Source organism: Zingiber officinale, chromosome 1A, assembly GCF_018446385.1.
Source record: "Zingiber officinale cultivar Zhangliang chromosome 1A, Zo_v1.1, whole genome shotgun sequence".
Taxonomy (NCBI): Eukaryota; Viridiplantae; Streptophyta; class Magnoliopsida; order Zingiberales; family Zingiberaceae; genus Zingiber; species Zingiber officinale.
In genome coordinates this window covers 193861448-193883085 of record NC_055987.1, presented here as the reverse complement: position 1 = coordinate 193883085, position 21638 = coordinate 193861448, and the positions used below count along the sequence as shown (strand labels likewise).

Below are 21638 nucleotides of genomic sequence, written 5' to 3'. Positions count from 1 at the left end.
AGTCAGACGGACCGCCGGGTGAGGTGGATGAAATGTTGATGAAGTCGCGACGTCTCGGAGGGGGGCGTGCTGAGATGGCTTCTGTGTTGACCAAGTCTTCGAAAGTCCTCTGGTCAACGCTACCTGCAGCCAGCTACCGGGTTGACCCGACCCCCGGTACCCCGATACTCGAGACAGATCCAACGAATATATGAGTACAAGACTAAGCCATAAAATAATGAAATGCGTATGGAATATGAACGGAAAACGTACCCTGGCCTAGGGGGCGCCTTCGGATGGGACGCGGCTCGAGTTATCGCGACCCGGAAGAGTAGACGACGCCCGATCAGGATGGAGAGCTGGATCTGACGACGAGAAGCTGAACGCAGCACGGAACCGGAAGACAAGCTGCAGGTTGGGATAAAACACCGGCACGCAGGCCGGGGGTACTAACGGCACGCAGGCTGGGACACGAAATTAGCATACAGACCGGGACACTAGGTCGGCACACAGGCCGGAACACGAGATCAGCACGCAGGTCGGGACATAAAAAATAGCATACATGTCATGACAGAATATAGTGACAACACAGGCTTGAAGGCCCGATCCACATAGGAATCATACGACAGTAGTAGATCAGATATCTGACCGGGAGTGGACGTGTACGATGGTGTATATCAAATGTGGGATCGACCTCGGATGTGCACCACAGGGTGGGTTGGAAACTGACCGACGTGATGAGGATCGACTCTAAGCGACAGTAAGCATAGGATGTTGGAGATAGTGCTGAATGGAGAAGATGCCATCTACCTCAGCTGGAGAGAGTGCCTTGCGCTATAAGCGCTGTGAAGCGTTGTAGGCAGCATTGGATCCGGAACGAGGTGGTTCGGGTACAGCTCCGGTGAGAGGAGGAAAGGAAGAGGAGTGACGGCGAGCGACGGCGAAGAGCGGCGTGAGGAAGAGGAGAGGGAGAGTAGCCAGTCCGGCAGCGGCGACACGCGAGAAGGAGGAGAGGGAGAGAAGGGGAGAAGAGGAGAGGAGCGGTTGGAGGCCAATGTCCGGCGTTGCGAGGAGGAAGAAGAAGAAAGATGGGCCGATCTCTACGGCAAGGAGTTGATCACGAAGGAAAGAAGGGGAGGAGAAGAAGTGACGGCCAGTGGCCGTCGTCTGAGCCGACGAGGAACCTGGGAAGGAGGAAAGGCCCCTTCCTTTTGCTTCTGTGGTGGCAACGAGATCTGACCACTGCTGCTCGCAACGCTGACGACTGGCATACAGAGGAGGAAAGGGACGTCAGTGGCCGGTGAGGACGTCGCGAGGAGCGGTGGGTCCGACGACGGGCGTCGTCGCCGACGAGGAACGTGAGAAGGGATAAGCTGTTGGCAGCCCAGTGCATGCATGAAGAACCCCCTTCTTACGCTGTGAACAGTGCCCTAAAAAGGATTGCTACAGTAAATTAACCAAAATACCCCTCCTCTCCATTAATCACTTCTCTGCCCTTGATACCTATCCACATCACAATATTCATTTGGTAATTTGGGAAAAATATTGAATATATTTAATAATCTTGATCAAAACTACTACACAAATTATATATTTTAGAAATATATTTAAAAAGTATAAATTAAAAAACAAACTAATATAAATTTTAATTTATTTTTAAAATCTAACAAATTAAATTTGTGATAATTATAATGATAATTATACATTACCATTTATGAATTAGTATACAATAATCTTCGGAACTTCTTCATCTTGGACCTCCTTCAAACTGCTCCCTTAGGCGTTCGTATTTCATCAATTCGTCCATCGATAACGAGGGAGATAAGTCTCCTAATACCTGAGTAGCAAGAATATCCAACTCACAAGTTAAAAAAACTAAAACTAAAACAAAAACAAAAACATAATAATAGTAATAATATTAAAATTTCATTTGCATTTAAAAATCAGTCAAACCTTCATAAAGTCATTGATCTCCACGATGACTGAATCTGCTTTATCGATGCTCGAAGAGTCTATACGAACATCTGATACCTGTAGCCAACAAAAGCCTACACTGAGCTGAGTTAATTCACATAAGATTCATTACCAAAACTACATGAATTCAATTACTTGATGTCCAACCTGACATAAAGAATACTTAAGCCTCCGATAACAAATAAATTATGGATTATGCGAGGTTGATTTACCAAGTCTAGAAACTGAAGATGGAATTTGAACTAATGACTTAGCAAAGGAAGAAATTACTGGTAAATATAGTTTTCATGAAAAAGCAGTTTTTCACCTTACGCTTTGCAGCATGAAACCAAGCATCTGCACATAATGCATACATGTCTGCACCAGTAAAATTTGGTGGACATTTCTTAGCAACTGAGAGTAGAGAAACATTCTCATGGAGTTTAAATTTCCTTGCAAGAGCCTTCAAAACCCTGTAAAAGAGACAAAAGTGTTATATGACATGAATGAGAAAATCATGTTGATATCAATGAATTTTGAAAGTACTTACCTCTCTCTATAAGATACATCAGCGTTAACTCCAACATACAGAAGTTTGTCAAATCTGCCGGGACGCAGAAGTGCTGGGTCAATAAGATCAGGTCTATTACTTGCACCTATTATAAACAGATCCTGCGAGGTTAAAAACAAGGATGTTAAATTATCACAAGTTGAAAAGAATACTCCCAAAATAAAAGGACGCTATCTGGTATACCATCATTAGAGAAAAATCAGATATCTAATTTAATATGATAGTCCATGAAAAAAACCTGACTAGAATCATTTAAGCCATCAATTTCTGCAAGCATCTACAGGAGGAAAGAGGATCCATGAATTAAGTCTCGAATACAATCTGAAGTAAATGGACCAAATTCAAGAAAAAAACAGGAAGATTACCTGCGATACCACTCTATCCATGACCCCACCTGAATCCCCAGAGGCTCCCCGAGCAGGAGCTAGGGAATCAAGTTCATCAAAGAAAATGACACAAGGGCGTGCAGCTCTCGCCTGAAGAAAAAATTATGATGTGCATAATCTGGTCCTTAAATCTTAGATTCTCTTGGCATTTGTTTAAACATTCATAATACCTTCTGAAAAATGTCTCTGACATTCTTCTCAGATTCTCCTATGTACATGTTGATTAACTCTGGTCCCTTCACACTCAAAAAATTCAGTGAGCACTCTGTTGCGACAGCTTTTGCCAACAATGTCTGAAAATGAAATGGATACTTGCTAAGCAACAATCATCAATCAGGATCTATCAAATAAGCACAAACTTATGTAGGATGAATAAAAATACTATACCAACCTTCCCTGTTCCCGGAGGCCCATAGAGAAGAACACCCGAACGCTTGCGTAAACCAGATGAAAATAAATCTTTATGCAGCAGAGGTAGCTGAGCATATTGACAAATCTTAGTTATAACAATGTCCAAAAATGAAGTTTCTCTAGCTGAGAAGTCAAACAAGATAACTTTCTAGTTTGTAACATTTTGCATCCAATAATAAGCTAGAGTGATCCCGTAAGCAAATTCCCAAAAACATTCTAATGGAAGAAAGGTAAAACTTATAGGTAACAATTCTTGAAGCGCTGATTCAAAAGAACAAATTATAACTTTCCATCTTAAGTATCTAGGTGGCATTTTATATAGTTCAAGTTTATAATTTAACTCTATTAAGCCACAATAAAAATACAAGTACACACCTGGACAGTGTCCAGAATTGCTTTCTTCACTTCTTCAAGTCCACCAACATCTTCCCATTTAATATTTGGCACCTGAAGTAAAAGTAATTAACAAATCTTGTATAGCTGTCCATATATTCTAAAAAAATGAAAATTTATATAAGCTAAAAGTAGGTTGCCTCACTTTTGGTGTGCCTAAGGCTGATGCATTTCTTTTCTTGGACCGTTCCAGTGCTTTTGAAAAATCTTCATTCTCTAGGAGATTGGCAGCAAAAGGATGTGAACAATTCTCATTCGGTACAGGTCTATGGCCTTCAATAATAATCTCAGAAAAATTTCCATTTTCAACTTTGGCGTTGTAAAACAATGCTCTATGTACAAAGTTGGCACCAGCATCTGCAATTAAAGCCTTTATATCCCGGGGCATAAAGCCTGAGGTTTGGACAGTAACATCTTTTAGAAAGTCATCACCCACTGCCTACAAGGGATTTGACTTTCAGTAAAAACTTTGATTATCTGTATCTCAGTAGAGAAACAAAAGAAAACCAAATAAATACCTTATTGGCAATCTTGGTAACTCCTCCGAGTGACTCAGACAGCATACTGACTCTTTGTGCCTCGTTCATTTGGTTCATGCTTATCTCATGACTGAAGCATCGTCTAATTTGTGGGTGTAGTGCCTCAGAGCTGCTAGCAGCTGCAACTAGGAATACTCTTTGTCTGTTCAAATTCTCAACTTCCACTAGAAACTGAATAGTAGAAGTGCAAATAAAAATCTAATATTATTCTTGCACCAATAGCATTATGTACGCAATCAGGTTTCCACAACAAACTAAAAAAGCAAGTCAAACATGCTTATGGATAAAAAAGACATAGAAGGGTTGATAAAACAGCTTACTGGAGCATCATTAGTCACTTTCGCTCTAAAGGAATCTTCACTCATGGAACTTGGATCTGTGAACTTCCTAACGATTGATGCAACTTCAGACGCAATGCCAACTTGATCAGACAATGAACCTTCATTGGAAGATAAAGTGGCCAGCAGATCAAAATTGCGAAGCAAAAGTATAGATGGTGAGTATCTGTGAGATTTCAGATTCAGATAATAATTCTAGAAATTAAGAAACAAAAGTACATTAAAAAAAAAAGAAGGTTCCATTAGATTTATTTCAATTAATTTAAGAGGCAGATATCAAAAAGAACTAAAACAATTCTCAAACAAAAATTATCATTGCTAGTTGATGTCAAATTTAAATGCGAACTTTGTAAAAAGATGAAAGATAGTATTAGCAAAAAAATTAGCGAGAAGCTACTTTAAAGGCATTTGTTACGGAATCTTCACTTTTGCATTGCAATTATCAATGCTAGTTGATGTCAAATTTAAATGCGAACTTTGAAGCATCCTCTAAAAAATGAAAGATAGTATTAGCAAAAGAATTACCGAGAAGCTACTTTAAAGGCATTTGTTAGGGCAGCAGATACTTTTTTCTCTGAGGATTCAATAAAATCATGACAACTATACTCGATGACATGAACACCCAAATGTCTGGCTACATATCTAACAACAGTCCGCTTACCACAACCTGTATAAAGCAGAAATCAGTAGAAACTCTGTATGCAGGTGATGCATATAATGAAGTAGTTTAATTCAAACTTAGAAAAAACTAGAATCACCTGCACTACCATACAAGAAAACTGCAACTCTGAACTTTGATAATAGAGCTGAGGGGCATAAAGCAGGAGTGAGGATAGAAGTCAATGTCTTAACCATTTCAACATGAATAGGTTTGAATTCATCATAATTGGCAATAAGCCCATTGGGAGGAATAGCAGAAGCTGCACTTCCTCCAAGAACTAAAGCTGTTTGATTGCAGTTAACACGGAGAATGAGCTCATCTAACGGCTCCATAGACATAACCTGAAAATTACCAATTCCTCAGCAGAAGTATTAAGTGAAACTCTACCACATTGTAATAGATACAAGCAAGGCATAGTGCCACAACATTACCTTGAAGTAAATTATGTTACTGGACAATCCTTTGGGAGTTTTCTGGTTACAAGCAACACACATTTCAGAATGGCAATGCCAATCTACATGAACATAGAAAATGTCTCCTCTTGCCAAAAATCTATCAACACTAAAGTACTCATTTAATGCTAAATCAATCAGATCTTGGCGGTCACCTTCTTCAATTACTGATTTTCCTCTAAGAGATTCAAGAACACCACATTCAGGGATTTTCACAAAGGAAATTCTTAGATGAGAAGCATACTTAGGACAATTAGGCCATGGAAAAAGCTCCACATACAGAGGGGGATAATCTCTCTTCTCTTGCTTGTTCCCTTCCACTTCAAACAATGACATTAAAGAGTCTTGACCACCACAAACCAAAACCATAAGACAAGTTACATGAATTCCAAGATTAAATGCTAACATCGGAGTAACATATGCCACTTCTTGGTTGATGGGAGGATGAACTTCAGGTGAGTATGTGAAAGAAGGTAAAATATTCATGACAGGAGTAGAAGACGAAACAGAAATTGCTTGACTGTCCCTTGCAAGTGGACGATCAAGAACTTTAACTTTAGCGACTCTTCCAACATTAGTCTCAGAGTTCTTTACAAGAACCTGAAATAAATAATAACAAAAAAATATCATAAGAATTCTGCAAAAAAAAAAGAAGGTGAAATCCATCACCCCCCACCACACACACACACACACACACACACACACACACACAATTGGGAGTGAGAAAATAAGGAAACTGAAGCTAGTCATCACATGGGAGGGTAATTCGTCTTTGCTGGGATTTGACCCTTGCTCAATTCTGAAACCTACCATGTGATACCAACTCGGCTATGCCCTAGGAGCCAAAAAAATTATCACAGGAGGCACCTTATATCAAAAGCTTAAAAGCAATAAAATCACCAAATACTACACTATTTTCGTATTGACCGTGATAAAACGAATTTGAAATATTTAATTTATAGTATTGGCTTTTAGTTCTGAAAGATAGATCCAGAAAGCAACCCCAAAAAAACCCAATCACAAACAGTTCAGCATAAGGATCATAACGTAGAATGAGGTATTAAAAAAAATTGCAACAAAGACTGGAGTGAATTAGATAACTCTGAATTAAAAAAGAAAAGAAACTATCACGACTCAAATTGTCATACCCATCTAGAATCAGAAAACCCTTATGAAGAAATACTTGCAGACTGTAGAACTTGTAGGAAGATTGTTCATCCACTTCCCTGACAGTTCAATTGACCGAGACCATTTCTCATGACAGACTCAAAACTCAGAAAAAAGAAACAGCAAAAAAAATATTCAAGTCAATCTGAAATAAAATGTCGGATAGAAAATGCGAACTGCATAAGCAAAATCGCTTTTTTTACCAGTGACCCCGACGTAATGCCTAGTCTCTTTAGCACAGAGGCAGACACCCCAACCATTAAGGAGTTCTCCGTCTCATCGCCATCGCCGCCGTTTCTTGCGGTGAATCGAAGAATACCAGCGGTCAATCGCAGTGGCAGCCCGCTTCGATCAGCGGCGGAGCGAGTTTCGCCGCCGGCAGAACCTTCGAATACATCGAAGCATACGCCCTGAGATTTGGCGGAGCTAAGAACGGAATCGATTAGGGCGCGAGTGGAGGACAGGACCAGGGGCTTCCGTCTCTGCGCCATCGCTGCGCCCCCGAGCAAGGAAGGAGAGAAAGGGCGAGCCAATCTTAAGTTGGAGTCCATTTCATTTCATTTCACCCCCAATATTACACAGTTTTTCAAAATACTCATCATAGTTTTAAAAACTATAAATTTACACAGTTTGTCAAAATACTCATCATAGTTTTAAAGACTATAAATTTACACAGTTTGTCAAAATACTATCATAGTTTTAAAAACTATATAATGCACTTTGCACTTTTACAGGGAGGATTTGGTAGAACTTGTAATTATATAAAAGTATTTTTGAATGTTTTTAATGCCAAATTTTTCTTCTTCTATAACTTTTATCCAAAAATTAGAAGTAAGAATTTAATATTTTTTTATTTTTACTTTTTTTATTTATGGTCTAATATTAAAAATTAACATTTATATCCTTAATAAATGAAGCTTTTTTTTTTCTTGCTCCAACAATTATATTTTATTATAAGTATTTATTTTTAAAATAATATTTTATATTTTTATATAATTTACATTTCTAAAAAAATTTATACATATTTTTTTTTATATTTATATAAATTTTGTCATTTTTTATATTTATTAATTTTATATATTTTTCAAACATTCATATTATATAAAAAATAATTTTATATAATATTTAAATAATAATAATAATTATATAAACACTCGTGTTTATTTTTCAAACCGTATTCATGTTTAAAGATATTATTGTTATTTAATTAAAAATTAAATTTGAAAGTAATTATTCATCAAATACTTAAATTTGATCTATATTAACTTCTATTTTTAAACATTCCATATTTTAATTTCTCATAACTTTAAAACAATCTCAACAAGAATTACTTTTAAATAAATAAAAATTCTCTCAAACACTTTCATAATTTTTAAACTCGTGTAATTTTACACCTCACCAATTATTTTCTTCTCAAAACTGTAATACTGTAATATTACAAGATTATTTATGCTTTTAAGCATAATGTTACATATCTAACATTAATCGATATTCATAATCTGTTGAGCATTGGACCCACATTCGATTTAATGGGAAGTGCAAATTGCAAATGTCACGGTTGCATTTTTGTCTATCAATTAATCAATAAAATCAATTTCAATTCATGATAGATAGAAAACTTCGGTAAGATTAAATAGGTCATTTTAGATTCGACCTTAGATTAGTCATTTATTATTATTATTTTAATAAAGTTAGTGTCCTCACAAGATAATTAATATTTATATAAATGTTTGTTTTAATAGATTTTGGAATCTATTTCGAACTAGTACAAAATATTTTAAGGCCATTTTTTTTAATCATCGACTAAGAAAAACAATTCTTCTGATGCAATAATAAAAGGACCATTTAAATTGAAAGTTATAAGAAGGTTGAACACATTTTGCCTTATACTAAATTTATTGTAGTAAACCATTCTACAAGTGAAACAAAAATCATTTCTCCTCCTTCACCTTCCCAATTTTAAATATAAACATGAATGATTCTAAAATCATATCTTAATTCTCTCTCTATATATAATTATAATTATAAGTGGTTAATCCCTTGATTGTTGTTCTTGGTTCGGCGAGTTGAGGTCAAACTTGTGTCTCTTCTTGGGCTCGCTGTGGGCCGGCACGTGCGCGCCGCACCTGGGGCACCGCGGCGCCGCCGCGGAGACAAGTACGTAGAGGAAGCAAACCGGGCATCCGCCGACGACCATCGTGGCCGCGGGCGGTGGCTCCGGATCCCAATCTCCCGCTGCCATCTGCTTTGCGGAGGAGGTTTCGCTGGCCCACGACGAGGAGAGCGGGGAGGGGGAGCCGTCGGGGTGCGGGTCCTCGCGCCCGGCGCGCTCGAGGGCGGACCGCACCTTGTCGAGCGTGCAGACGCTCTGGTACCAGGAGTGCGGCGCTCGGACGTCCAGATCCAAGGAGAACGCGTCCATGGACGGCGGAGGAAGCGCGAGGTTGAGGCAGTGGCGGCGACGACGGGGCGATGGATGGGCTTCGCGCTTCTGAAGGTACGTCCTCCCCGACTGCAATTGATTGGAAATTTAGGGTATGTTAGTGGATCAACATGAAGAATGGCATCCAAAAATTTTTCTCTACCATGAAGAAAACATTTCGAACAAAAAATTATTGTGTTTATTCTTATTGCGAAGCTTGTTCTTCGAGCAAACAGATTGTAGAAAATTTCGGGTACGAAGGGTTTCAGTGAATTCAAGAAGTGGCAGAGGAGAATCTGTGCGAGTTGCTGTTAAAGTTCAGACAAAGAAATCAACGATAGAATGATCCAAGTAAGAATGAGCTAATTAATTCACGCACACACAAATCAATATTTATTACGGTAAAGAAGTGCTTGAATTCAAAATGGGAGGGAATGCTCAACAAAGAAAAAGAAATTGACTACAAACCTCTAGATCAAGCCGCCTCTCCCATCCCGCTGGAACTATGAGCTCTAGGTCAACCTCGGTGGATCCGTGCACAGCTCCTTCACCAAGCAAGTCTCTGGTAACAAGCTCCCTCTTCCCTTCCCCTTCCTCACATCCTCGCAACATCCTTGCCAAGGAGCTTATATCTGCTGCCATTGTCGGTCTCTCTTGTGATCATAAAAGCAGTATGAGAAGACGAGGAGAAAAGGAGTTTGTAGGCTGTGGATTCATACAAAACGGACCTATCTTCGTAGTTATACACTCTGCTTTCCTGTATGGGAGGCATTAATGACGTCAATTAATGAGAGAACTGACTGCAGATCAATTATGGGAAGCACAATATACTGTTAGTCAATTTGATTAAGCAGTAGATTTACTAATTGAGTAATGCATCCTCAAAATGGAGAAGCAGGGTAGTTTCGGGACTGTGTAATATGACTTGATGCCTTCTAAATGTGCTGTCTTCTGGAAAACGTAAAATCCTTCCTGGGCAATCTTTGTTCAGTTGATTTTTCTCTACACCTCTGAGAAGGTTTAGATTGACCGCGCCGTTTATTAAGGTCTTTTACTATAACAATTCATGTTCTGATATATAAAAAAAGTTCTAGTCAATGCAGAATAGTCAAGAAGCATCAGACAGGGAGGTTAATCTTACTCAGACAAGCAATTCTAGTATCTCTTTGATTTATAGAAGATGATTCCTGTAAACCTCCAATTATAGTTTACATCTGTTGAAGATGATCAGACTTTTGGATATTTTTTGTATGACTTTTACTATTTGATATTAGAAACATGGTATATTACTTGTTGCGGAAAGCAGGCATAGACCAATTCATCCTAAAATGACTAGTCATTCAGGGGAAGGAGACAGCATTAATGTTAACACACTATGGACCACTATTCTTGTCCAGTGCCCACAAAAGATACAAGTGTGAAACATGTTAGCTTCAAATCATCCCCTCATGTTCATCATAATTCGAAGGTATAAACCTAACTTTTCTATGAATTGCGATATCCCACATAGAATCCCTACATCTATCATGACTTGAGCTACAAACTTAATGCTAATTCTATGCTATTTTGATTAGCTAACTGTTTGTTCCAATACCACATTGAAACAAGGGAAAAACCCAATCCATTTTAAGTAACTAGTTATTGAGGAGAAGGATATCCTTTCAATATTATCACGCCATGGGTCGTGTCACTTGTCCATGCAGTTGAGCATAAAGGATCTAAGCTTCAACAACATGGACAAGATTTCTGCATCCTGAATGGTTATTTGTTACAACTATAGATGTACTTGGTGGATGTGTGTTACCATCTGTAGCATGTTTTGGTAGTTAGACCATAATGGTAGAGATATTTAGGTTTGGCGGTTGGATTTAGATGGTTTCAGGAGCACACATACAGAACTACAACATGAGATGAACAAAATCACATGCATACCAAAAGCTTGTTTGTGTAGGTTGGCTAAAGTTGACAATTCATTTTTTTTTTAAAAGAAAATAAATTATAGCACTCAGACTTGGGAAGATTTATCAAAAATTCACTAGAAAAATCATAAAATAAATATTCAGTTGAGTTGACAATAGAAGTTCAGACACATGACAGGTTGGATTTTGTTACTCAAGCAAAATGCTTAACCACAAATTTATGCAGTTCAAAAGTAGAAAGCAATTAATTTGGAATTATTAAAATACAAAATTTTGTATTTTATGTTTTTAAAGATTATGTTTTATTTCAAAGTAGTCGTGACAAAGTAGAAAAATTCATATTAGTTGGATACTTATTTTATGAGTTGGTATTTTTTATCAAGCAACTAGGGAATACAGTATACTTTGTCTAGTTTTTAGGAAATGTTCAAAGTTGCAGCCTTTAAAAGAATGCTTCATCACTTCGTCTTTAGATCTTTTATTTTAATAGTAGTACTTCTCTTTGTGAGTTTTATTTTCGTGTGGCGTCATTTTGAAGAATTGAGTTCTCCTTGGTGTCTTGGTGGGGTAGAATGGATAGATTTAAAATTAAATTTTTTTAAGAATATGATACATTCTATGGGTTTAAGAATATATGAAATGGAAGGTTAAATTCATTACCACGAGAAAGAATTCAGCGATGTTATTTCTCAGTTTCTTCTTCATCTCTCGTTTAACCATACAGTTTCACTTTTTTTTTTTTCTTAAAAGCTTGTAATTTTCTGGACTCAATGTTGCATTAGTAGACTGTTTGACTGAAAGGCCTTATATTGTCTCAGCTTTTACTATATCACAATGATTGAGAAAAACAATTTAACAGCACGAAAAATTCTTGAACGTCTTCTGATTCTTCCGTCGACTGTTCTCAAGACTTTGCTGCATTCACAAATTTTTTACTGTTCAACAATCGGACCTACTCCACATAAGTTTGCTACTTGAAGAATTTGTTTCTAGAAAATGTTGCACATCATAATCTGATTCTTCTGATCATTGGTGAAAGGATAGTAGCCTGTGCTTTTAGGCTCTGCAGGTATGTTTTTGACTTGTTGAACTTGTATTAGGAAAATTGAGTGGCTACTTCACTAAATCTTAAAGGAAAACATATTCAGCTAAAGCAAGTTTAGAACGTGATACATATTCAGCATCTCTGCCAATTGATTGTATTATTACCATTCGTTCAAATGTGAAAGTTATTGGATGATCATAAAATGTTATATATAATGGTCAGGCACCAAAAGAAGAGAGCTACAAGTAACCAAGTGGCACTACAGACACTCCATGAATGGGGCACTCACTCTATTGAAAAACATAATTTATTAGAAATCTTGTGAGGCATCCCTCCACTGTCAGTCCGCAATACATTGTGGAAGGGAGATAAATCACAATACTAAACAATCTCCTAGGTGGGAGGAAATTATTTCCTAAGAGAATGAATCCCAGGGAGTCGACCTTACTTATGTAACGTAAATTTATCATTTGAGTACCCAGTTATGTCAGATAAATTTATTAGGAATCTTGCTGATTGAATATGAGGTTGATAGGAAGGTGGTTGGCTTCTCACCTGTTTAAAATGGATTGACGTAGACAACTTGGTTTCTTGTTAGGGTGTAATTGAATGCTGAGAGAAGCATTTATTTGTCATATAAGATCTTTGATTATTTTAGATCTAGATTCTTTAATACATTGAAATGTAAGAGCATTGATTCTTTAACACTTACATTTTCTTTAATACATTGAAATGACTCTCTGAAGTGGATGGTTGGGTTTCTGCTACAAAATTCTATGTTGAGTGTCAAATGATCTTTTCCATTTTATGAGCTGGACTGATTTAAAGCTCTCCCTTTTCCCAATTAAATATTTTGGATATTTTCAATTTTATATATATATATATATAATTTTACCCATTGGTTAGCACTTCGAGATCAAAACAAAGTTCAAGAGAAAAGTATGTTAACTTTTGAAAATGCTCTTAAAGTTTTGTTTTGTTTTACTTTACCTGACAAAAACTATTTAGATTTCGATTTGTTCGTTTGGTCAACCATCATTATTAAGTGACATATGATCACATTTTGCAATGGATCATCATTTAAAACTGTAGAAGAAATTTTTGAAGTTTGAAAAGCATTTTTAAGAAATATTTCGTATTTTGTGCAAGTGCAATAAGCGTGATAAATGCTGGAGTTGCATCATTTATTAGCGTACTGTTGCACAAACTTGTCAATCACTGTCATGGTTATTAAATTCACAGCTGTTCTCTTAAGTAGTGCATTTCCACTTTCGTATCATTTACGTTTATAATCACTTTCGTATCTAGGCTGCCTCACTTTAAATTAAAAGATTTCATACCCTAATATATCAAACGTTCATAGATTGCTCTATTACTAGTTGTATAATTGCAATGGTTCTTTAGTCATTGATCACGTATAGCAAATGAAAGTGATGAAAAAGGCAATAATGTTGAAGACTTGTATGTAAGGTAAAGGACCGCTGTGGTATGTAAGGGGTCCTAGAGAGACCACTAAAATGATTTCATGACTTAATAATATTTAAACCATTTTATCTTCCACAAAATTAAGCATTTAATGAGTTAGAGATTTATGAAGGAAATAATTATATATACAAAATTATCGGTTTAAATTATATACATAGCATTGATTGCGATAATAGTATATAACCAACACCATAATTGAAAGAGAAATTATTTAAACATAATAAATGATTGAAAAGAATTCAAAGGACTATTCAATGGACTTTGTCCAGTTGCTGCATAGCAATAAAAATCATAGTCATCAATTTATTGTCATCAAAATATATAGTACAAAGAATAGTTATTTATTTACTTAATACTGGATGACGACGAAGAATACTTGTTGATGCAGTGGATATGGAAATTCATATATGACTTGGTCCGGTTAAAGGCCTTGATCAAAAGATAAGTTAAAAGTGGAGATTAAAGTGGTCACCTGACTCCTTTAATTTCATCATCAGACTCCTCTTATTCGGTCAAGAGACCTCTTCGGCTCAATTCATTAAACTCCTTCAGTTCGGTCATCTAACTCCTTCTACTCCGTCAACAAATTTCTTTGACTCGGCTCACTACTCGTCAACTCGGTCACCCTCGATTGGGACTATATCCTACATAGCATGATGTACCATTTTTCCTGAAGAACATGAGTAACATAGTCATTTCTCTTAAAGAACGTGGGTAATATAACTGTTTTTCCCAAAAGACATAGATAATATTATCGTTTCTTTTGGAAGACGTGGGCAAATGCATAGGTAACGTAAGGGCACAACTATAGCCCAATATAAAGTCGCCCGCTCTCGTGGGCACAGGGGCGCACACACAGTCGTATATACTCTTCTACTACTCTATAACTTTTACTTTTTCGTAGCCGATGTGCTAATTTGAGAGTGGTCACGCTGAATCTCATCTCGACGACCATTGTAACTCTGGTTGAGTGTTGCAGATATCCCAGGTGTTTTCTTCATTACAGAAGTATCTAAGATCGCCCCCTCAATAGTTTTTTCCTGTAGTCAGGAACAAATTGGTGTCATCTGTGATAAACACCTAAACTAAAATGTTGAGATGGTAGAATCCAAGAGAACTGTCGAGAGTTCTAGCCCCGCAGGAGACGTAGTTCGTGGTGAGCTATCACAATGGCCAAGGAAGAGTTTCAAATATTAGTTGATCAAGCTGTGCAACACGTTATGCAAAGACTTCTTCCTATAAATCAGACTCTCGATAAAGTACCCACTGCCTCAACTTAGGTACCTTTCATTTCTCATCAAATACCACAAGTTCACATCAAGCCAAATTGTCTGGAATTGAGGAAGAAAGAGGAAAATGAGAAGAAGAAGGAGAAAAAGAAGAAGGAAGCTATGGTGGCTCAAGCTACTTGGGATACATCAAATGTTGACTCATCGGATGAGGATGAATTATGTCATGTGACCCGACATATGACATTTATGACATTTGAAGATAACAAAGAAGAGTCAAGTCAAGAGGAAGGGTCAAATGAAGAGGATTCATCAAGTGAGGAGGAGTCAAGTGATGAATCATCATCAAGTAACGATGAGGTAAAAGAATCTCCCAAAGTAGAATTTCTATACAAAACAATTGCTCATCTCAAGAATGCTTTTGCTAAGTCACAATCTAGAGTGAAGACCTTAAAGGGAAAACTTAGGACCATTAGAAATGATGCATGCATGTCTAGTGAGTCAAAAATGCTCAAGGAAGAAAATGAAAAATTGAAGGATGATATAATTGAATTAAGAGCATGTTTAGAGAAATTCACAAATGGATCCAAGTATCTAGATATGATTATTAGAGATCAAAGAGTCGTTTACAACAAAGTCGGAATAGGATATAGACCTAAAGAAAAAGAAGTTGCATATATGTCTTTAATAAATGGTACTAGAAATGATGCACTTAGAAACAAAGTCAAGAAAAATCTTATAGGCAAGGTAAAACAAGCTTGAATGCCTAAGAAATATTTGAATGACATTTCCAAATCAAATGCATGGATACCAAAGAGTTGTGTGTTTTATGTTGTTTAGGTAGAAGAGAAGGAGGATGCAAGTATGTGGATTGTGGATAGCGGTTGCTCAAGACACATGACCGGTGGAGAGTTCGAGAATTTGAACTTTTCTAAGTTTTATATAGAAAATGGCTATAAGCATGAATTCTCTTGTCCAAGAACACCTCAACAAAATTGTGTAGTGGAGATGAAGAATCGAGCTTTACAAGAGGTGGCTAGAATCATGCTCAATGCATATTCCTTACGGAGCTATTTATGGGCCGAAGCGGTTAATACCGCTTGTTACATTCAAAATTGTGTCCTGATTCATAAGTTTTTAAGGAAAACACCTTTTGAACTATGGTGACAAAATCCCTACAATTCACTATTTTAAAGTATTTGGTTGTAAGGTTTATATTCTTAATACTAAAGATGACTTAGAAAAATTTGAGGCCAAGTCCAACGAGGGAATTCTAGTTGGATACTCAACTACTAGTAGAGGATATAGAGTATACAACAAAAGGACTCAAATGGTTGAGGAATCATCCAATGTTGAGTATGATGAATCCACTAGTACTTACCCTAGGAAATCCCCTATTGATAAGGATATAAGTGAACAAAATCAAGACGTTACTCAAAAAATACAAAATCTACATTTAGGGGGTATTAATCAAGGGGGAGGAAGAGATGGCTCGGATGATGAAAGAAACAATATAGACAATGATCCTCCCAAAGATGATGATTCCATAACTTTGAGGACCATAAGGCATCATCAAAATCATCCTATTGATCAAATAGTTGGAGATGTGACCCAAGGGGTAAGGACTAGATCCTACTTTAGAGATCATACTAGTCAAATTGCTCTAATATCACAATTTGAACCAAAATCAATTGATGAAGCTTTAGTTGATACGGATTGGATTCTAGCAATGCAAGAAGAGTTGAACCAATTTGAGAGAAGTGACGTATGGAAATTAGTTCCAAGACCCAATGATAGTACAATTGTTACAACAAAATGGGTGTTTAGGAACAAATTGGATGATCAAGAAAAAGTGACTAGAAATAAAGCTAAGTTAGTGGCTAGGGGCTTTAATCAAGTTGAAGGACTTGACTATGATGAAACCTATGCTCCGGTTGCTCGATTAGAGTCCATTCGGATCCTATTAGAATATGCCGCTTATATGAGTTTTAAACTTTATCAAATGGATGTGAAATCGGCATTCTTAAATGAGTTCATTAAGGAGGAAGTGTATGTGAAACAACCACCCGGATTTGAAGCCATAGACTACCCAAATCATGTTTATAAACTTAAGAAAGCCTTATATGGGTTAAAACAAGCTCCCCAGACTTGGTATGAAAGACTCTCAACCTTCTTAATCTCCAAAGACTTTAGAAGAGGAACAATTGACCCAACCCTATTTTTAAAGTCTAAGGATGGAGATATTTTTATTGTACAAGAAATAAGTTTTTGGTTCAACAAATAATGAACTTCTTCAAGACTTCATTAAACATATAGAAAGTGGGTTTGAGATAAGCCTAGTTGGAGAGCTAAGTTTCTTCTTAGGATTGCAAGTCAAACAAACCAATGAAGAAACTTATGTTTATCAAACAAAATTTGCTAAGGAACTTATCAAGAAATTTGGTTTGGATAATGCTAAGGTAGTATTTACTCCTATGGGAACTAATATCAAAATAGATAGTGATCAAGAAGGAAAACTAGTAGACCCAAAGCAATATAAAAGTATGATTGGTAGTTTGTTATACCTAACCGCTAGTAGACTGGGCATACTCTTTGCGGTAGGTATGTGTGCAAGATATCAATCATGTGCAAAGGAATCTCACTTAGTGTTGGTAAAGAGAATTTTGAGATACATCAAGAGTACTCTTAATGTAGGTCTTTGGTACCCTAGGACTCAAAATTTTGAGTTGATTGGGTACACCAATTTCGATTATGCAGGTTGCAAATTAGATAGAAAGAGTACTAGCGGTGGATGTCAATTTCTTGGACCTTCCCTTGTAAGTTGGAGTAGTAGAAAACAACCTTGTGTGGCCTTGTCCACAACCGAAGCCAAGTATATGGCCATGGGTAGTTGCGTAGCTCAATTACTTTGGATGATGCATACTTTAGAAGATTATGAGCTTCACTATTCTAAAGTTAAGGTGTTGTGTGATAATGTTAGCACCATCAACTTAACCAAAAATCTGGTGCACCACTCTAGGACAAAGCACATTGACGTGAAACATCATTTCATTAGAGATCATGTGACAAGAGGAGACTTTGTACTAAATTATGTTGATTCTAAGTCAAATCTTGTCGACATATTTACCAAACCACTACCCGAAGCGAAATTTATCTCACTTAGGAGAGAACTTGGTATGTGTTTCGTAGAATAGTAAGTATAGCATTACATGATCCCATATCACATTAAGAATTTATCTCATTACATCTCACATTAGACCTAAGAAGCCTTGCTCGTGTATTTCTTCAGTTGGACATTATGTGAGATGATTAGTGATATGGGTTAGGTTTAGTGGGTCCCTGGTGGAAAAAAGGAGAAGGAGATAGCAGAATTGGGAAGAATAAGCCGATATCAACCGAGATATACCTTAAGGGAGATAGACCGATCTCGGTCAAAAAATACATTAAGAAGGAGAGTCCAATATCGGTCGGGATATACCTTAAGAGAGATAGGTCAATACCGACCAAGAAATACCTTGAGAAGTACAGTCCAATATCGGTCGGGATATACCTTAAGAGAGATAGGTCAATACCGACCGAGAAATACCTTGAGAAGTACAGTCCAATATCGGTCGGGATATACCTTAAGAGAGATAGGCCAATACCGGCCGAGAAATACCTTGAGAAGTATAGTCCAATATCGGTCGGGATATACCTTGAGAGAGGTAGGTCAATCCCGACCGAGTAATACCTTGAGTAGATATGGGTCAATATCGACCAAGATAACACGCTTGAGAAAAGAAAGACCAACATTGGGCGGGATTGTCTGAGTTAACGCATGTGAGTCTAGATTAATATCGGGGGGATGTATATAATCGTCCGGGAATGAGCAAATACAAGACCGTATGAGATTCATAATATATTACCGGGAGATGAGAACCTGTGTTAAATAAAAATAATAATCCACCTGTACGAAACCTAGGATCAATCCTAAACATAGTATAATATCGGGTTGTCCATAACATAGTGAAGACAGGACAACCGGGCAAAGGTGATAAAGTATAACTCATAGAACAGGACAAGAATAAACATTTTGGGGATATTTATGAATAGCTTATGAAAATATCTGCTTCATATGATTGTATAACAGGTTGACTAATTTGGCGGGAAGAATGCTTCTAGAATTTTCTACAGGTACTAGACGATAAAGAGGATACATTTGGGGTACCTAGAAGATTCCTTAAAAGTTATTTTGAGCAAGTACATGACTTACATCATCTCATAACAAACTCTAACAAACCAAGGTCCACTTCATGACTACAGAGGTTATATGAAGTGGTATAAAAAGGGAAATCCTCTCCATTGGCCAGGTACGCACACATTACTGTTCGCACTCACAAACCCTAATTTTCAACTACTGTTCTTCTTCTTCTTCCTTCTTCCACACAAAGAAAGATCACTAACTTGAGTGTCGGAGGGCCTAGCCAGGGATTCCCACCCCGGTCTTAGGTTATTGACGATAGTGTTGGTTGGTCTCTTGTGCGCAGGAAACCTTGGAAACTCCAGATCTCGGTTCTCCTCATCTAAGCTTTCCTTTTGTCTTTGGATTTGGATACGAGGAAGGCATTTTGTGACTTCATTCTCCTAGATCCGCTTTGGGTTTCTCGGATCGATGTTCTACAGGTATTATTCTTCATCAGCAGTAGGTTTTATGATAGTTTAAAGTCTCCGGTTCCTCCCATGAAGACCCGTCCGAAACTTTAAACTATCATAAAAGCATAGTCGATCGAGAAATCTCATGAAGTAACTCGGGCGGGTCTTCATGGGAGGAACCGGAGACTTTAAACTATCATAAAAGCATAGTCAATCGGGAAATCTCATGAAGTAACTCAGACGAGTCTTCATAGGAGGAACCGGAGACTTTAAACTATCATAAAAGCATAGTCGATGGGGAAATCTCATGAAGTAACTCGGACGGGTCTTCATGGGAGGAACCGAAGACTTTAAACTATCATAAAGCATAGTCGATCGAGAAATCTCATGAAGTAACTCGGATTGATCTTCATGGGAGGAATCGGAGACTTTAAACTATCATAAAAGCATAGTCGATCGGGAAATCTCATGAAGTAACTCAGACGGGTCATCATGGGAGGAACCAGAGACTTTAAACTATCATAAAAGCATAGTCGATCGGGAAATCTCATGAAGTAACTCGGACGGATCTTCATGAGAGGAACCGGAGACTTTAAACTATCATAAAATCATAGTCGATCGGGAAATCTCATAAAGTAACTCGGACAGGTCTTCATGGGAGGAACCGGAGACTTTAAACTATCATAAAAGCATAGTCGATCGGGAAATCTCATGAAGTAACTCGGACGGGTCTTCATAGGAGGAACCAGAGACTTTAAACTATCATAAAAGCATAGTCGATTGGGAAATAAAGAAAACAATTTTGGCATGATCTAAATAATAAAATCAGAAATAAACAGAGTCATAAAATTAGCCAATCCCTATCATGTATTAATAAAAAAATATAATTCATGACATTCAATCAAACATCGAACAAAACATGTGACCATTCATATAATTAAAATATCATAATGTTTTCTAATAACCTGGCTCTGATACCATTTGTTGATTTTTAACTGTTCGATGCGCAACGGATGATGTGAAAAATAGATTAAACGTCTTTTATAAAAATTTTCACAACAAAACAATTTTGTTTAGATCGAACAAGTGATCTTGTTGAATTATAAGAACTTTTATAAATTCTCTTATAATTTAACATACAAATATTATAATATTTTATTTACAATTCTCTAAAAAAAAATTAGAATCATTACCTTGACTTCCTCACCAATTCTTCGAATCAACCGATGGACAAAAGTGTGGGCTAACTCTCCTAACTTTTCTCACCAAAATCAACTATAGAATTTTTACCAAAAATTCTCTTCCACTTCCAGGGAGAGAGAGAGAGAGAGAGACATGTATTATATAGCATAGGAGGGAGGGGAACGTGTATATAAAAGTGGGAGAGAAAGAGGGGAACGTATATTATAAAGTGGGAGAGAAAAAAGGGGAATGTGTATTATATTTTGTGAGAATATTTATAATATTGTCAAATATTTGATTTCTCTCTTTTATATTTTATTTGTAATCAAATTACAAATAGAATATCTAAATATTTGATTTCTCTCTCATATATATTTTATTTATAATCAAATTACAAATAGAATATCCAAACATTTGATTTCTCTCTTTTATATTTTATTTGTAATCAAATTACAAATAGAATATTCCCTTTAGTTAAAATAATAAACAATTTTATTAGTTAATAAATTTTGTGAAAATAAATAATTAATCAAATTAATTATTTAAGAGTATCCATCATGATTATACGAAGATGGTTTTGGGACCATGGACCCATAATTTCAAGCTCCAATAAATTCAGATAAAATTAATTAAAGCTCTTTAATTAATTATCTAATTTATTAACTCCAAGATTATTCCACTAAAATCCAGAATTGCACTCTTGAGAATTATGAAATATATTTACTCAAAAGATTTGAACAGACCATTGATATAATCATTACATGTCAATCAACCCTCCATTCATGGTTTACAAATAGAGCTGGGTGAAATTACCATTTTACCTCTCTGTTTGTATCTAAAACCTTAAGTATCATTGATTCACTAGTGAACAGTT

General features: G+C 36.7%; 3 protein-coding genes across 4 annotated transcripts; 1 reads left to right on the top strand and 2 right to left on the bottom strand.

The window, feature by feature from the left end:
* Window positions 1-646: 646 nt before the first annotated feature.
* On the top strand, window positions 647-1218 carry LOC122009145 (major centromere autoantigen B-like). The gene is made up of 2 exons (XM_042565173.1): window positions 647-692; window positions 839-1218. Exons 1-2 carry the CDS (start codon window positions 647-649, stop codon window positions 1216-1218), a joined length of 426 nt encoding a protein of 141 aa, XP_042421107.1.
* A 395-nt stretch (window positions 1219-1613) lies between these two features.
* Window positions 1614-7401, bottom strand: LOC122039014 (peroxisome biogenesis protein 6-like). Of its 2 annotated transcripts, XM_042599025.1 has the most exons (16): window positions 7054-7401; window positions 5663-6283; window positions 5329-5572; window positions 5096-5237; window positions 4553-4736; window positions 4212-4403; window positions 3839-4132; window positions 3676-3747; window positions 3281-3367; window positions 3060-3182; window positions 2869-2979; window positions 2742-2780; window positions 2483-2604; window positions 2261-2405; window positions 1933-2010; window positions 1614-1816 (listed from the first exon to the last, which is right to left on the bottom strand). In XM_042599025.1, the coding sequence occupies exons 1-16, from the start codon at window positions 7399-7401 to the stop codon at window positions 1727-1729; spliced, it is 2892 nt and encodes a 963-aa protein (XP_042454959.1). In that variant the 3' UTR covers window positions 1614-1726. The 2 variants fall into 2 exon arrangements, with proteins under 2 accessions (XP_042454959.1, XP_042454961.1); XM_042599027.1 differs by lacking the exons at window positions 1614-1816; window positions 1933-2010; window positions 2261-2405 and having other exon boundaries at window positions 2687-2780.
* A 1302-nt stretch (window positions 7402-8703) lies between these two features.
* Window positions 8704-9914, bottom strand: LOC122009138. The gene is made up of 2 exons (XM_042565162.1): window positions 9741-9914; window positions 8704-9362 (listed from the first exon to the last, which is right to left on the bottom strand). Exons 1-2 carry the CDS (start codon window positions 9912-9914, stop codon window positions 8883-8885), a joined length of 654 nt encoding a protein of 217 aa, XP_042421096.1. The 3' UTR covers window positions 8704-8882.
* Window positions 9915-21638: the final 11724 nt, after the last annotated feature.

What these genes read in the sequence shown, in the direction of transcription:
- LOC122009145 (XM_042565173.1), top strand. Translation starts at nt 647, where the DNA reads ATGGTGTATATCAAATGTGGGATCGACCTCGGATGTGCACCACAGG. An exon ending in CCTCGGATGTGCACCACAGG is followed by an intron (nt 693 to 838) that starts GTGGGTTGGAAA and finishes GAAGCGTTGTAG; the next exon opens with GCAGCATTGGATCCGGAACG.
- LOC122039014 (XM_042599025.1), bottom strand. Translation starts at nt 7,401, where the DNA reads ATGGACTCCAACTTAAGATTGGCTCGCCCTTTCTCTCCTTCCTTGCTC. An exon ending in GGCCTCCGGGAACAGGGAAG is followed by an intron (nt 3,183 to 3,280) that starts GTTGGTATAGTA and finishes TTTCATTTTCAG; the next exon opens with ACATTGTTGGCAAAAGCTGT. An exon ending in TGGATAGAGTGGTATCGCAG is followed by an intron (nt 2,781 to 2,868) that starts GTAATCTTCCTG and finishes TTCCTCCTGTAG; the next exon opens with ATGCTTGCAGAAATTGATGG.
- LOC122009138 (XM_042565162.1), bottom strand. Translation starts at nt 9,914, where the DNA reads ATGGCAGCAGATATAAGCTCCTTGGCAAGGATGTTGCGAGGATGTGAG. An exon ending in AGAGGCGGCTTGATCTAGAG is followed by an intron (nt 9,363 to 9,740) that starts GTTTGTAGTCAA and finishes AATCAATTGCAG; the next exon opens with TCGGGGAGGACGTACCTTCA.